This window comes from Mus musculus, chromosome 16 (assembly GCF_000001635.26).
Source record: "Mus musculus strain C57BL/6J chromosome 16, GRCm38.p6 C57BL/6J".
NCBI lineage: Eukaryota > Metazoa > Chordata > Mammalia > Rodentia > Muridae > Mus > Mus musculus.
The window spans coordinates 17,373,102-17,387,918 of record NC_000082.6 but is presented as its reverse complement, the minus strand read 5'-3'; the positions used below and the strand labels follow the sequence as shown (position 1 = coordinate 17,387,918).

General features: G+C 42.3%; 1 protein-coding gene across 4 annotated transcripts in view; it reads left to right on the top strand.

The window, feature by feature from the left end:
* Window positions 1-14,817, top strand: part of Pi4ka (phosphatidylinositol 4-kinase alpha) — a 125,964-nt gene that overhangs the window by 18,396 nt on the left and 92,751 nt on the right. For 3 of the 4 annotated variants that reach the window (NM_001001983.2, NM_001373955.1, XM_006522036.4), the window contains exons 3-7: window positions 1,590-1,683; window positions 6,030-6,118; window positions 9,405-9,477; window positions 10,742-11,001; window positions 14,503-14,569. In NM_001001983.2, coding sequence (NP_001001983.2) covers window positions 1,590-1,683; window positions 6,030-6,118; window positions 9,405-9,477; window positions 10,742-11,001; window positions 14,503-14,569 — 583 coding nt within the window. The remainder of the gene's footprint in view (window positions 1-1,589; window positions 1,684-6,029; window positions 6,119-9,404; window positions 9,478-10,741; window positions 11,002-14,502; window positions 14,570-14,817) is intronic. The other variant, XM_030249069.1, reaches the window with a different exon arrangement.

Here is a 14,817-nt window from a genome sequence, read left to right as displayed (position 1 = left end):
TTTTTTTATTATTATTATTATTTATTTATTACATGTAAGTACACTGTAGCTGTCTTCAGACCCTCCAGAAGAGGGAGTCAGATCTCATTACGGATGGTTGTGAGCCACCATGTGGTTGCTGGGATTTGAACTTCAGACCTTCGGAAGAGCAGTCGGGTGCTCTTACCCACTGAGCCATCTCACCAGCCCTATTTTGACCTTTTATATGTAACCTTTTCCACAGCGTCTGTCCCTGCACTCTGGGCCTTGCACATGCCAGACAGGCCTGTACCACTCAGTTGTACTCTCAGCCATTCTAGTTTTGATTTGCCCATAAATATCTTTGATACATGCATTGCTTGACAGAGTTACTTGTAAATCCCAAACATGTACTTGACTTTTTAAAAATAGCAAGGAAGAAAAAAAAAAGTACAAACTATGTTTCTTACAATTTGGGTTCTATGTAAGGAGTGACCAGGGGTCTGGGGTTAAAGGGCACAGGACAGTTTAGCTGTGCTGCCTGCCCCACCGGTGCGCTCATGGGTACAGATGGACCCAGAGAAGGCAGAGGACCGTGTCTCTTATCTTGTTCACTCTAGTTTGCATTGCTTGACTCTCTCCAGGATGCACAGGCCACCTTTGTGTCTCTTCTGAGCTAACATAGCAACAGTTGTGCCCCAAAAAGTAGAGGTGTTTACTCCGTATGTGCTACAAAAGCCACTGCATTATGTAGGGAAGAGCTGTGGTTCCTCTGCAGGGGCAGTGCAGTGCAGCCCTTTGGAATTGTGTGCCTGTAATCCTAGATAGATGTTCTAGCCACTACCTTTTATCATTTTCAGATTTTTTTTTTTTGCTTATAAATCTGCATTTAGACCAAGTTTAGAATAATCACTGTCTCTAGTTTATTGGGCACTAAAAGGAGATGCTTGAAAACTGGGTGGTAGTTCACACCTGTAATCCTGCACTTGGGCGGCAGAGTAAATCTCAATTCTCTTAGTTGAAGCTCAGCCTGGTTTATCTATATGGCATTCCGGGTTATCCAGGGCTACATAGTGACACCCTGTCTCAGAAAATATAAATGAATGAATGAATGAATGAATGAAAAGATTTAGGAGGAAAGCCATTTCTTTCATTGGGTGCTATTAGCCATTAAAGTCTGATGCTCAGCTTTCAAGGACTAAGAGGAAACACAAAGCACACAATTTAACACCAGTAGAGGAAGAGGATATGGGGTGAGAAGAGAGGAAATGTCAAGTCCAGAAGCTTGTGGCTGTAAGTGACCCTTTGGTCCCAGGAATCTGTCTTAGGATCCACAGGTGTTTTGGAGAGATCTGTACTCCTGTCATTGACAGCAGACTTAAGTACTTGCTTGCAAGTACCTTCTAGAGAGGCCCTCACTTGGGCCTGTCCCTCAGAGAAGCCCACTGGGCTGCACGTTCCACACCACAGGGAGGAGACTGTGTGACATCTTCTGGACTGTGATGCATGTGAATGGCTGGGTGCTTTACATAATTCCTGGAAAATCTGAGATTATTAGATATGGCTCGCTTAATCTATGTGAGAAAACTGGCTAGTCACTTATTAAATATAATTTTTTGTTTGTTTTTTAGCACAAAGATTGTGTTGTTCCTTATCTTCTTCGACTTCTCAGGGGTCTTCCAAAAGTGTATTGGGTAGAAGAAAGCACAGCTCGGAAAGGCAGAGGTAATTTTGTGTGATATTTATCTTGAATGAAGAAAAAAAAAGGAGAAGAAGCAGACTAACTTGGAAATTAGACAGCTTTTAGCTGGTCTCAGAAAATGTGGAACAACAAATTGCCAACAGCAACATGGCTGACCTTACTCACTGCTGTCTAGAACCCATGGGCAAAGGGAGAAGGGAAAATGGACAGCCTGCAGCTTTCCATTGAGTCTCCTGGGAATGAGCAAATTCTGTTCAGACCTTCAGAAACTTTAATTCTTCTATGTCACTGGATGCATTGGACCATCTGCATCTGTCTATCCCCAAACCAACCATTTTGTCCCAGAGCTAATAGATTCACTTCTAGAGAAAGGTCAGTTCTCCATGTTCCAATCTTGCTGTTCCAAAGGGTGAGATGGACTTGGGGACACAATCATAACTGTTCACTAGAAATAGTTTTATCATTTTTGTTGCTGTTAACCTTCAGCTAAACTCCTACTTTAAAAGACTATGCGCGGCCCGGCATGGCTCACACCTTTAATCCCAGCACTTGGGAGAGGCACAGACAGGTGGAGCTTTGTGAGGTTAGGTTAGCCTCATCTATAAAGCAAGTTCCAAGACAGCCAGGGCTACACAGAGAAACCATCTTCAAAAGCAAAAACAAAAAACAAAGCATTATACTAATCTGGAGATGAGAGGTCTACTTTAAGGAATTGATTCTTTCCTTCCACCATATAGGTACCTGGGGCTAAACTCAGGTTGTTTGGTGGGAAGTGCTTTACCTACTGAACTATCAATCACCTGGCCTCCAGTTGAACTTTGGCACATTTTGAAACAGAATGAATTCAAGCTGGGTGTCCAGGACAGTCAGGGTTACACAGAGAAACTCTGGTCTCACAAGAAAAAAAAACCTAAACAAGCAAACCCAAAACAAACCAAAAAACACAAACAAAAAAGGAAAAGAAAATAAATGGAATAAATTCATATGCATTTTTAAAACGTTTTTATTCATCCATCATCCACCCACCCACCCACCTGGGATTTTTTGAGACAGGGTTTCTCTGTGTGGTCCTGGCTGTCTTGGAACTAGTTCTGTAGACCAGTCTGGCCTCAAACTCGGTGTTCTGTCTGCCTCTGCCTCCCATGTGCTGGAATTAAAGGCATGTACCAATAGTGCATGGGCACATTTTTTTTTAACCTGGTATTTTATTTTGGATTTTTGGGGCTAGAGGTGTCAAAGAGAAAGTCACATCCTTGTCCCACATTCTCTCTGCTGCCCTCTTTCACAGACTCTTCCTTCTTTTCTTCTTTCTTTTCTGACTGTCTTTTAGCTACAACACTGATGTTTGTGTCCTGATACCTTGAAGCCCCCAATAAGCTTGGATCACCTCTAGCATTTTAGGATTCCCATAAAACTGAAGTTCTTTGGAATTTAGTTCTGTGGTGCTTTATATAAAACCTTTGGGTGTATCCTGACAGGTTGGTAATGACATTATTTTTTTTTTTTCTGCAGTAGGGATGCTGCCATAACTTGTTAAAGGGCTCACTCAGCGAAAGATATTTTGCTGTCATCATAAACATCCCTGATTGTACCCGTACACCTCTTGACCTGTAGATTTTTAGCCCTTTAAGTTACCTACCATGCCTAAAACTGAATCTTCAAATTATGTGTTTCCACAGTTCAAAGGACCATATTAAATAGAAGTTTTTATCTATAACTGTTACCTAGTTTGAGAAGTGCAGTCTCAGAATCTATTGATATTCCCTCCCTTTTTCATTTTAATTTTTAATTATGTATGGTGGGATATGTCTGTGTGGTATGTGCATGAGAGTGCAGTGCCCTCAGAGTTCCAAGAGCTCCTGGAGCTGGAAATATGATGTTATGAGCATGGTCATAGCTTGGACTCAAACTTGGGTCCTCTGTAAAAGCAGGATGCAGTCTTTTTTTTTTTTTTTTTTTTTTTTTAATATTTATTTATTTATTATTATATCTAAGTACACTGTAGCTGTCTTCAAACACACCAGAAGAGGGTGTCAGATCTCATTATGGATGATTGTGAGCCATCATGTGGTTGCTGGGATTTGAACTCAGGACCTTCAGAAGAGCAGTCAGTGCTCTTAACCACTGAGCCATCTCTCCAACCCCGAGGATGCAGTCTTAATTGCTGAGTCATCTCTCTAGGCCCAGTTTCTTTTGAGGCCTAACAACTATCATATACATGTTCTTTAGGAACAATAAATAAAACTTTTAAAGATCACTTTTATATATACAGATTTACATTAAAATGAAAAATTCAATGTTTGAAATATTGTTAGAAATATGTAAATCTATAGGCTTTGTGTGTGAACCGAACCCTGAGCCTCATACATGCTAATTATATGCTTCACCACTGAGTGTGTGTGCATGTATGGGAGTTTGGGCAGGGTAATGTGGAGTGGGGAAGATATTTGGGGGGGGTATAGGGAGTGGGAGGGTGTCTGTGTATGTATTGATAAGATGGCTCTAATCATCTTGGAACTGAACAAGAAGACTTGTCTAGTTATCTGGCTAGCAAACCACAGAGATCCTTCTGTTTGCTGTCCCTGCCTCAATGGCACTGGAATCATGTGTGCTGCCATGCTTTCTTTTCATGTAGTTACTAGGGATCAAGCTCAGGTCATTATGCTTGGTAAAGTCTTACTGACCCGTGTTCCAAGCTGCTACCTTCCTCTTTTATTTTTTTGGTAGTATAACTCATGCTGCTAAAATCTAGAACAGTGGTTCCTAAAGTGTATAATCTAAATTGTAGTAAACCTTAAAAAGATTCTGATGCACACAGGTTTCATAGATACTTGGGTGACATTTTAAAATTCTAGTAGAATTCTAATAATCTTCCATATACTGTATACTGTCATAATCTGAGAATATACCCATGAAAAAGTGGGTATTTGTATGTCTTTGACTCAGTTTAAGACTGATCATATTGTTCATGATAGCACATGATAAGCATGATTGAAACCATGGTGGGAGTTCTAACATTTGAAGGCATACCTGAAAGGCTGCATGTGCATAGTGTTTGGTGTTTTAGCTAAGGTACTCCTTCCAGCCTATTTGCCTTGAAGAATTTCCTTGCTGTTAGGCTTAGTTTGAGAAGGACTTAAAATTTTATGGGCATGCTGAGGGTATGTGGTTCCGTAGTCAAGTGTGTAGTTCCAGCTCTGAGACTTTGGGTCAATCTCTAACACAATATGAATGTGTGCTCGTGTATGCTTCATTCTGCTAAAGGTGATATGAGTATGTATTTGATGGTTAATATTCATGAGCCATTGTTTACACTCTATTTAGATTTATCTGTTGGGGTTGCAGATATAGCTCATTTGTTAGAATGTTTGCCATCAACATTCTTAAGGTCCTGGATTTAAATCCAGTACCACATGAACTAGGCATCAAACCAATAATCTATTACCAATAATCTCATTATCAAATTTGTAATCCCAGCAAATACTTAGGAGGTAGAGGCAGGAAGACTACAAGTTCAAGGTTGGGTTAGGGAGGTGGCCACACAAGCCTGATGCCCAGAGTTCAGACCATAGAACCAATGTAAAAGCTGGATTTGGTCAATCAGGCCACAGAGATCTTAGCATTCCTACAGCAAGGTAGGAGGTGGGAACAGGAGAATCCTGTGAAAGCTTACAGGCCAGGTCAGCTGGAAAATGCAGCTCAACACAAAAGAAAAAGACTTTAAACAAGGTGGAAAAGAACCACACCTGAGAGTATCTGCTAACCTCCAAAGCAATGCTCTGGCACATTCTTCCTCACACACATTCCACAGAACTCAAGCGTTCAAGGTCATATTCAGTTCCTATGAGCTCAGTCCCTGGGACTCGCATGAAGGAAGGAAAGATCTGACCGTTTTGATCGAAGAGAAGAAGTTGTTCTCTGACTTCTACACACATGCAGTGTCACTCATTTATGTGTTATGTGGTGTGCACACGCACGCGCACACACACACACACACACACACACACACACACACACACACACACGAAGTGCAGTTTAAAAAGCTGAAAATTGATGCAAGAGTCCATGATAAATGGATAGAACTGAATCTCAGCAAACTAAGCCCTTGCCTTCTTTTAACTTTTTTTTTTTTTTTTTTTTTTGGCTGTGTGTTCTTTTTTGGTGGGTGGGGTCCAGCCAGCCCTCAAATTCCCTATGTGGTGAGAATAACCCTGAATTCCCGACTTGCCTGCCTGTGCTGCCTGAGTGTTGGGATTCCAAGCTTGAGCTGCCACATGTGCTTTCTTAGCTCGTGTAAGCTGGTCCTTAGACAGACTGTGTTAGAAAAGGAGCGTGCAGAATCATCTCATCCAAACCTCATGTCTTCCAGGTAACCTCCCAGTTGCAGAGAGCTTCAGCTTCTGCCTGGTGACCTTGCTGTCTGATGTGGCTTGCAGGGACCCCTCACTTAGGGATGAGGTAAGCATCTGGTACAGGTGCATGGATGTTAATTGGAAGAACCCCAGAATGATGAAAAGGCTGTGAAGTGTGATTGGAGTGTGTTGGTTTTATATAGTATATGTGCATGTATATGTGTTGTTAGACACAAATGTATACAAATGCAGAAGCCAGAAGAGGACATTGGGTGTTTTCCTCTTGAGTTTTCACTCTCGAGCATAAAAATCCCGTATGTATGTATGTATGTATGTATGTATGTATGTATGTATATACATATTTGTGTATTCGTGTATTTATTAATCCTGGGGACTTAACTCAAGGCCTGTACTTCTTTAGCAAGCACTTTACCACCCAGCTAAATCTCCACACCTTTCCACTTTTTTGAAGCAGGGTTTCTCACTGAACCTGAAACTCACTCTTTGAAGTAGTCTAGCAGTCATCAAGTGCCAGTGGTCACCTGTCTGCACATCCTAAGCTGCTGTTACAGGCAGTGCACACACAGCATCCCCAGTATTTGTGTGGGTGCCGGCAGTCTCAGCTCCTATCTTACTGCTTTCACAGAATGCACTTTTACCCACTCTCTCGTCTCCCCAACCCCTTTGCTTGATGCTATTAATAGCAGTATTTCTCAACTGGGATACTTTTAGGCATTTTTTAGGATCTGAGAGTCTTACCTCGTTCAACATGCCATGTGTGAGACCAGCCTGGTCTACAGAGCTCATTCCAGGACAGCCAAGGCCACACAAAAACGCACTATCTTAAAAAACAAAAAAAGGGGGGTGGGGAACAATGGTGGCTGATTCCCAGTGTCAGCTTTAGGTCTCCACATGGACGTGCGTACACGTGTCACGCCTGTGCCCAGGCACGGGTGTTCACTTTCCTCCTCTAGGTTCTTCATAGAAGCTGCTCATACAAGATACTGTTGTCATTTCTTCTTATGTGTATGGACACGATGTGCATTCACATGTGGGCATTCTTGTCACTGAGAAGGCAGGGATAGCAGGCTCCCTGGAGATTACCTGTGATTTGAATTGGAATGGCCCCATAGTCTCATATTTGAATGCTTAGTCATCAAAAGTTGCACTATTTAAGGATTAAGAAATGTAGCCTTGTTAGAAGAAGTGTGTCACTAGAAGTGAGATTTAAGGTTTCAAAAAGTCTGGCCTAGTCCTTCTCTCTCTGCCTGTGAATGTAGCTCTCAACTACTTCTCTAGAACCATGTCTGCCATGCCTGCTGCCTTGATACTAATGAACTGAGTCTCTGAAACTTAAGCCAGCCCCAGTTTAATGTTTTCTCTTAATAGAGTTGCTTATAAGAGAAGAAGAGTTCTCTTATAAGTGAAGTGGCCATGGAGTCTCTTCCCAGCAATAGTGAAGAGACATTATATGCCTGTTATATTAAGTACGATCATCTTGTGTTTAGTAATTCAGTGCCCTCTCACCATTTTGCATCTTACAAGATGTAAGTGGAGGCATGTCTTCTGGGATTTTCCATTGTGGAGGATTAGGATTTACACAGTGAACCTACTCTAGCATTGCAATTTCCCTGGGCTTTTAATACCTTTCATCAACACTAAGCCAAGGGATATCAGGCACCTCCAACTCCTTTTCAGTAGGCCATCTTGACAAATGCTTCAGCCAACCATTCAAACAAACTTTTGACTATGTTTTTTTAAAGCTGTGATACTTCTGTATTAAACCTAGACTCTCCATTCAGAGAGCCCATATTAATAAACTCAGTCTGATCCAGTTTTATGTTCCTTCCTCCATTATCCCATACTCTGAAAATGCATTGTCATACATATTCCTTATTAGAGAAGGGAGAGATAGAGAATAGAGCATGGCAAGAGAGAGTTAGAGAGTGAGAGAGTACTGTGTTCATCCAGGACTGTCTGTGAGAGAGTAGAGAAAGCATCATGAGAATAGCAGGTTCTCAGAGAATGTGTACCTGGGACAGGTGGTGTGCTGTGTGGTGGGGCAGGGGGAGGGACCCTTGAGCTGTAGGGAACTTAGGCCAGAAGAGGAGGTGGGAAGGATGCTAGCATGGACTTTGAAATGAGCAACAGGTACTTGTGATATTGAGGGAGCCTGGAGGCTAGCGTGGGCTTTGATTTGCTGATAGGTAACCATAGGTCCCTCTGCTACAGGTAAAGTGAAATGACTCCTTTTGGCAGATGGAAACCAGTTTCATAAGTTTCTATAGAATGCTGACTTTTACTTTTATATACCCTCCAGAGACCCTCCTATGGTTCAGTTATGCTCATTTCTGGATATTTGGACTGCATGCTGGACTACCTGAGACTTAGCATGTCCTAGACTTCTGCTTGAATGAATCAGCAAATGCATTGAGCTGTGTCGTAGTGTATATAGCCCATGTACCTTCTCATCAACCACACTTTCTCTCTCCCTTCTAGGAGCCTGTTAAGCCTTTAGTCTAGTTATAGATCTAGAGGTAGGCCCTGAGGGACATCAGCATTGTCTTGTCTGGTATCTCCTTCACTGATGGTTTAGCAGATAATGAAGGATTAATTTCCTCAGTTAAAGTCAGAAAAGGCAGTAGTTCAGGGGATGAAGTGGGAGAACGTCTTCTGCTGAGGGAGGAGAGACTACCTCCTCAGGTGAGAGAAACCTTTGAGAATCTGAGGGGTCAAAGTTCTCATTGAGAATCTGAAGTGTTGCTGGGCAGTGGTGGAACATGCCTTTAATCCCAGCACTCAGGAGGCAGAGGCAGGCAGATTTTTGAGTTTGAGGCCAGCCTGGTCTACAGAGTGAGTTCCAGGACAGCCAGGGCTACACACAGAAACAAAACAAAACAAAACAAAAAACAAAACAAAACAAAACCCCCAAAAACCTGAAGTGTTTATAAAAATAAATAATGGCCCATACAGAGAAGTCTAGACTCTGATGAATGTGGGGTTATTCTGCATGAGTTCTGCATTCCTGGAATATTCTTATGTGTGTTCTGAGCCCCACACTTCCAAGTAAGATGTAGAAAATTATTCTGTTGTACAGTGGTGAGTAGACAACATAGATTCATGAAGATTATGATCCTACCGAGTAAAACTGAAAAGAGCTAAGCCCTTTCGTGAGGACCTATCACCTGTTAGAGAAAGTGAAGGAAGGACTGCCAAGCTACAGATGCAAGCCCAGGAAGGCAGCAGGGTCAGAATCAGAAGGTTTTTCTTCCTGATGTTAGCAATAGAACAGCTATTGTGGGGGGGATGTCTAAAGCTCCTTCAAATTTTGACTGTACTTTGTAGTACCCAGTTTAGGTAACAGGTTTGTTTTGTGTCCTTGTTTGTTACAGATTTTAGAGGCAATTTTGCAGGTTTTACATGTCCTTTTGGGAATGTGCCAGGCCTTGGAGATTCAAGAAAAAGGTATGATTATAAATCTTCATGAGTATGTTATTTTCAATTTTTAAGATTTTATTTTTTTAATTATTATTTGTGTCTGTGTATACTGTGTGAGTGTGTGTGTGTGTGTGTGTGTGTGTGTGTGTGTGTTGTGCGTGCGTTCACACATATGCACATGGGTGTAAGAATAGCTAATTTTCAGGAGTCAATTCTCTCCTACCATGGGATCCAGGAATCCAACTCAGTTCATTGGATTGAATCATCTGGTTGGCCTTTAAGCCTAGTTTGTTTGTTTGTTTGTTTCTCCTTTTCCTTTTCTGTATCTATTAATAGTTTTCTGTTTCTTTGTTTTGTTTTGTACTTTCTGTATACCTGATGGGTAGAAACTTTTCTGTTGGGTTATGTTTGTTGTGTGTGGTATCCTGAGAGGCCACATGGGGTTATGAGCACAGTTCTGCTTATAAATGCCAGGTATCTTTGACCAGTGAGCATCAGTTTTGTCAGGTACGAGGGTAGCTTAGCTGATTTTTGTAGGTCAGTTTCCTATTGTGTAAATAGGGCAATGAATATAATCTGTGGTGGTCAACAGTACCAAAACAGAACCCAACTATTTTACCGGTTGGGATGTTCCATGCTTCGAGACCTCTCAAGGAAAGCAAGTGTGATAGAGACACAATATGACATTATAGGTTATGGTGGTTTGAATATATTTGGCCTAGGGAGGGACACTATTAGGAAGTGTGGCCTTGTTAGAGTAGCTGTGACCTTGTTACAGTAGGTATGTCACTGTGGGGGTGGGCCTTAAGACCCTCATCCTAGCTGCCTGGAGGCCAGTCTTCTGTTTGCCTTCGGTACAAGATGTAGAACCCTCAGCTCCTCCTACTCCATGCCTGCTTGGATGCTGCCATGCTCCCTGCCTTGATGATACTGGACTGAACCTCTGAACCTGTAAGCCAGTCCCAATTAAATGTTCTGTATAAGAGTTGCCTTGGTCATGGTGTCTGCTCACAGCAGTAAAACCCTAAGACACTAGTATTATTATCAAGGGATAACTAATGACATTTTTAATATGGCATTACTAGTATCTTAGGGTTTTACTGCTGTGACACCAGTAATGGCATATTAAAGATGTCATTAGTTATCTCTTGAGTTAACTCTATAACTGGGGCTTCTTCTTAGCCTTTATAGTCATCACAAGTGGGTTATAAAATGTTAGCCACTGGTACAAGTTGGTACAATATAGCTGTCATCAGTGACTCCCACCTTATATCTCTTCTTGGTCTTCTAGAATACCTTTGCAAGTATGCGATCCCATGCCTGATAGGAATCTCAAGATCTTTTGGACGTTACAGCAATTCAGAAGAGTCTCTCCTCTCAAAGCTTTTCCCCAAAGTTTCTCCTCATTCCCTGAGAATCCCAGAAGAGCTAGAAGGTGTCCGAAGGCGTTCCTTTAATGACTTTCGCTCCATCCTGCCCAGCAACCTGCTAACTGTCTGTCAGGAGGGCACACTGAAGAGGAAAACCAGCAGTGTGTCCAGCATCTCTCAGGTGAGGTGCTTTCCCAGGGGTGAACTCAGGGAGGAGAACTTCAGTAAGCACCCATGCAAGAAAGTAACAAGTATGTATAATTTGAGCTTCTCATTAGGATTTTCTTATTATAATGAAAAGATTTGTCCCTTTTTTTCTGTATTTGAGAAAGGGTCTCACTCTGTAGCCCAGACTAGAACTCACTGTATGACCTAGATGGCCTAGACCTTGTAGTCCCCTTTCCTCACCCTCTGAGTGCTAGGATTGCAGATGTAAGCCACCACACTTGCTTAAGATTGATCCCATTTAAGCCTTTTTTGTTTTTTTAAAGATTTATTTATTTATTATATGTAAGTACACTGTAGCTGTCTTCAGACAACAGATCTCATTATGAATGGTTGTGAGCCACCATGTGGTTGCTGGGATTTGAAGTCAGGACCTTTGGAAGAGCAGTCAGTGCTCTTAACCACGGAGCCATCTCTCCAGCCCTTGGTTAATTTTTAAATTGGGATAGAGGCTCCCTCTACAGTCTAGGATAGCCTCAACTGGCACAGACCCTCCTGCCTCACCCTCCTCCGAGCTTGGATTCCATGTGTGCACCAGCACATCTGGCTTTTTAATTCTTTTTTTTTTTTTAAGATTTATTTATTATTATATGTAAGTACACTGTAGCTGTCTTCAGACACACCAGAAGAGGGCGTCAGATCTCATTCAAATGGTTGTGAGCCACCATGTCGTTGTTGGGATTTGAACTCAGGACCTTTGGAAGAGCAGTCAGTGCTCTTACCCGCTGAGCCATCTCACCAGTCCCCCTGGCTTTTTAAAATTATTTATCATAGTACCAGAGATCAAGTCCCTAGGGTTGTGTGAAACAAGTTGGTTTTCTAGAGGATCTTGGTGCATACATGCTGGCCTCAAATGCACATTCTGCCTCTGCCTCCTAAGTTCTGAGAACATGGGAGAATGCTGCCATACCAGGCTCCTAAGATTTGCTAATGATATCATAGTTGTAGAATGTTTTGTTGCCCAACTTTGTTCATGGTGGTTTGTTTTTAATTTCCTTTGGGGGCAAGTGTGGGGGTTGTTTATTTGTTTGTTTTTGAGATATGTAGCCCAGGCTGGCCTCAGAGTTGCTGTGACAATGAACTTGATCCTCCTGCTTCTGTCACTCTAGTGCTAGGATTCCACACGTGCCACTTTATGCAACACTAGGGATATGCATCAGTTGGGGCTCTCCAGAGGAACAGAACTGACAGAATGGTTCTGTGTACGTATTATAGAAAGGGGATTTATTGGAGTGGCTTTTGAGCTGTGGTTTTTCCAACTAGTCCAACACTGGCTGTTTATAAACAGAAAGTCCAAGAATCTAGTAGTTTTTCAGTGCATGAGACCAGGTGTTGCAGTTTGGCTTTTGTGTATCTGTGTCTTCAGAATCCTAAAGAAGTAGCCTCTAATGCCAGTGAAGGAATGGACTCACCAGCAAGAGTGAAGGCAAGCAAGCAATGCAAAGAGCAGATTTCTTCTCCTATGTCCACTATATAGGCTACCAGAAGGTGTAGCCCAGATTAAAGGTGGATTCTCCCACCTTAAAGATGGGTCTTCTCATTTCAAATGATTTAATTAAGGGGGGGGAAAATCCCTCATGGGTATACCCAGCATCTTGGATTGTAGTTGATTCTAGATAGTCCAGTTGACAACTTAGACCAGCTACCAGAGGACTGAGCCCAGGGCTTCCTATATAGGAAACTGGCACTTTACCAACTCGGCTGCATGCCCCAGACTTCATTCTGAGATAGCTGGTGCCAGTAAGCATGTGATTCAAGGCTCCCAGCACCCACACTACAGCTCACAACCATCCTTAACTTAGTTCCAGAGGTTTCAACCTCTTCTGGCCTCCTGAGACTCTAGTCACATGTGTAGTACACTGACAGACATACATGCAGATAAAAGTAGCCATAAATATAAAGAAAGTAAATGAAAATATAGTATGTAATTGGGATCTGGGATGATAGCTGATCTGTGAGTTCTTGTTTTATAAGCATGAGAACATGAGTTCAGTCCCCAGAACTCAAGAAAAATACTGTTTGTGGTGTACACATGTAATTCTAGCACAGGGTAATCCTGTGCTGGCTGGCTAACCAGTGTAGCTTAATTGATAAGCTCCAGGCCAATGAAAGTCCTTGTCTCAAAGGAAGTGGATGGCCTTGCAGCAGATATTACCTGAGGTTGAGCTAGGTGTGGTGGTGCACGCCTTTAATCCCAGCACTCAGAGGCAGAGGCAGGTGGGTTTCTGAGTTCGAGGCCAGCCTGGTCTACAGAGTGAGTTCCAGGACAGCCAGGGCTACACAGAGAAACCCTGTCTCGAAAAAACAAAAAAAAACAAACAAAAAAAAAACCAAAACCCTGAGGTTGTCCTCTAGCCTCCACATACACCCATACACACAAATGTACTTGTATGAAGCATCCACATACATATATGCACATACATACCAGCAAAATATATAATCAAAGGTTAAGTGTGTTTATATTTCTTGCATATGACCTGAGTTCAGCTGCTAGTACCTACGTCAGATGACTCACTCCAATCCCAAGGAATCCAATTGTCTCTTATGGCTTCCAAGAGCTCCTCTCTACACATAGTGCAACTAAACTCAGGCAGGTACACATCTACACGTAGAAACAATGAGTAAATTTTTTTTAAAAATTGTTTCTTTGGAAAATAAAACACTGTATTACTGAGCTGGGCTTGGTAACATCTGCCTGCATTCTCAATACTCATCAAGCTACAACAGGAGAGCCAGGCTTGAGGCTAGATGGCAAGATGCTGTTTCATTTTTGAAGAAAGTATATATTGGGGCTGGGCTGAAGAGATGGCTCAGCGGTTAAGAGCACTGGCTGCCCTTGAAGAGGACCTGGGTTCAACTCACAGCACCACGTGGCAGCTCACAGCTGTTTATCACTCCAGTTTCAGGGAATTTGACACCCTCACACAGATATATGTTCAAGCAAAGCACCAGCACACATGAAACATAAACAAGTAAAGAAAGTGATCTATCACTTTGAGGAGTGAGGTGTATATATGTAAGACTCTGGTTCTGTAGCTAGTACTAGTCTCCTCAGAAACCTCACATGCACACATGTGTGCATGTATACATGTGTGTATGACTCATGGAAAGAGGATAATACAAAGTATTAAAAAAATTAGCTCTAGCTGCGTGTGGGGCTTCACACCTGTAATCCCAACACTCAGGAAACAGAGGACAGCCTGGCTTGTATAGCAGATTCCAGTCTGGCCATTGCTAGGTAGTAAGGCTTTGTCCCTCCAAAAAGGTGGGAGGAAGATTCATCTTAGCAAACAAGTACAAAATATATAGTTCGACTGGTGATAGAATATATAGACAAGGAAAGGAGGCTTGACATTGGACTTCAAGTATGCACATTAGGTTGGCAGAGAGTCCTATACTGAAATGAGTGATCGAGTGCCCAGTAGCCCTTTTTGATCTGTACCTTGTGATTTTTCAGGTTAGCCCAGAACGTGGCATACCCCCTCCCAGCTCCCCTGGAGGATCTGCATTTCACTATTTTGAAGGTAGGTTTTACCTCTGTACCAGTATTGATCTGTTATCAGATAACAGGTTCACAGTGATTTCTTATGATGTTGAGGAGGCTGGGACTGACCCTCTGTTATCATGCATTTAGAGTGGTGAGCTTTTACTCCAGTTTCCATTTAATTTCTTCCCATTCACCCTTATGTGTGTGAGTATGAGCACAGAGAGAGAGAGAGAGAGAGAGAGAACGCATACTTGTGTGTATACATATGGAGAAGAAAGGTCAGAT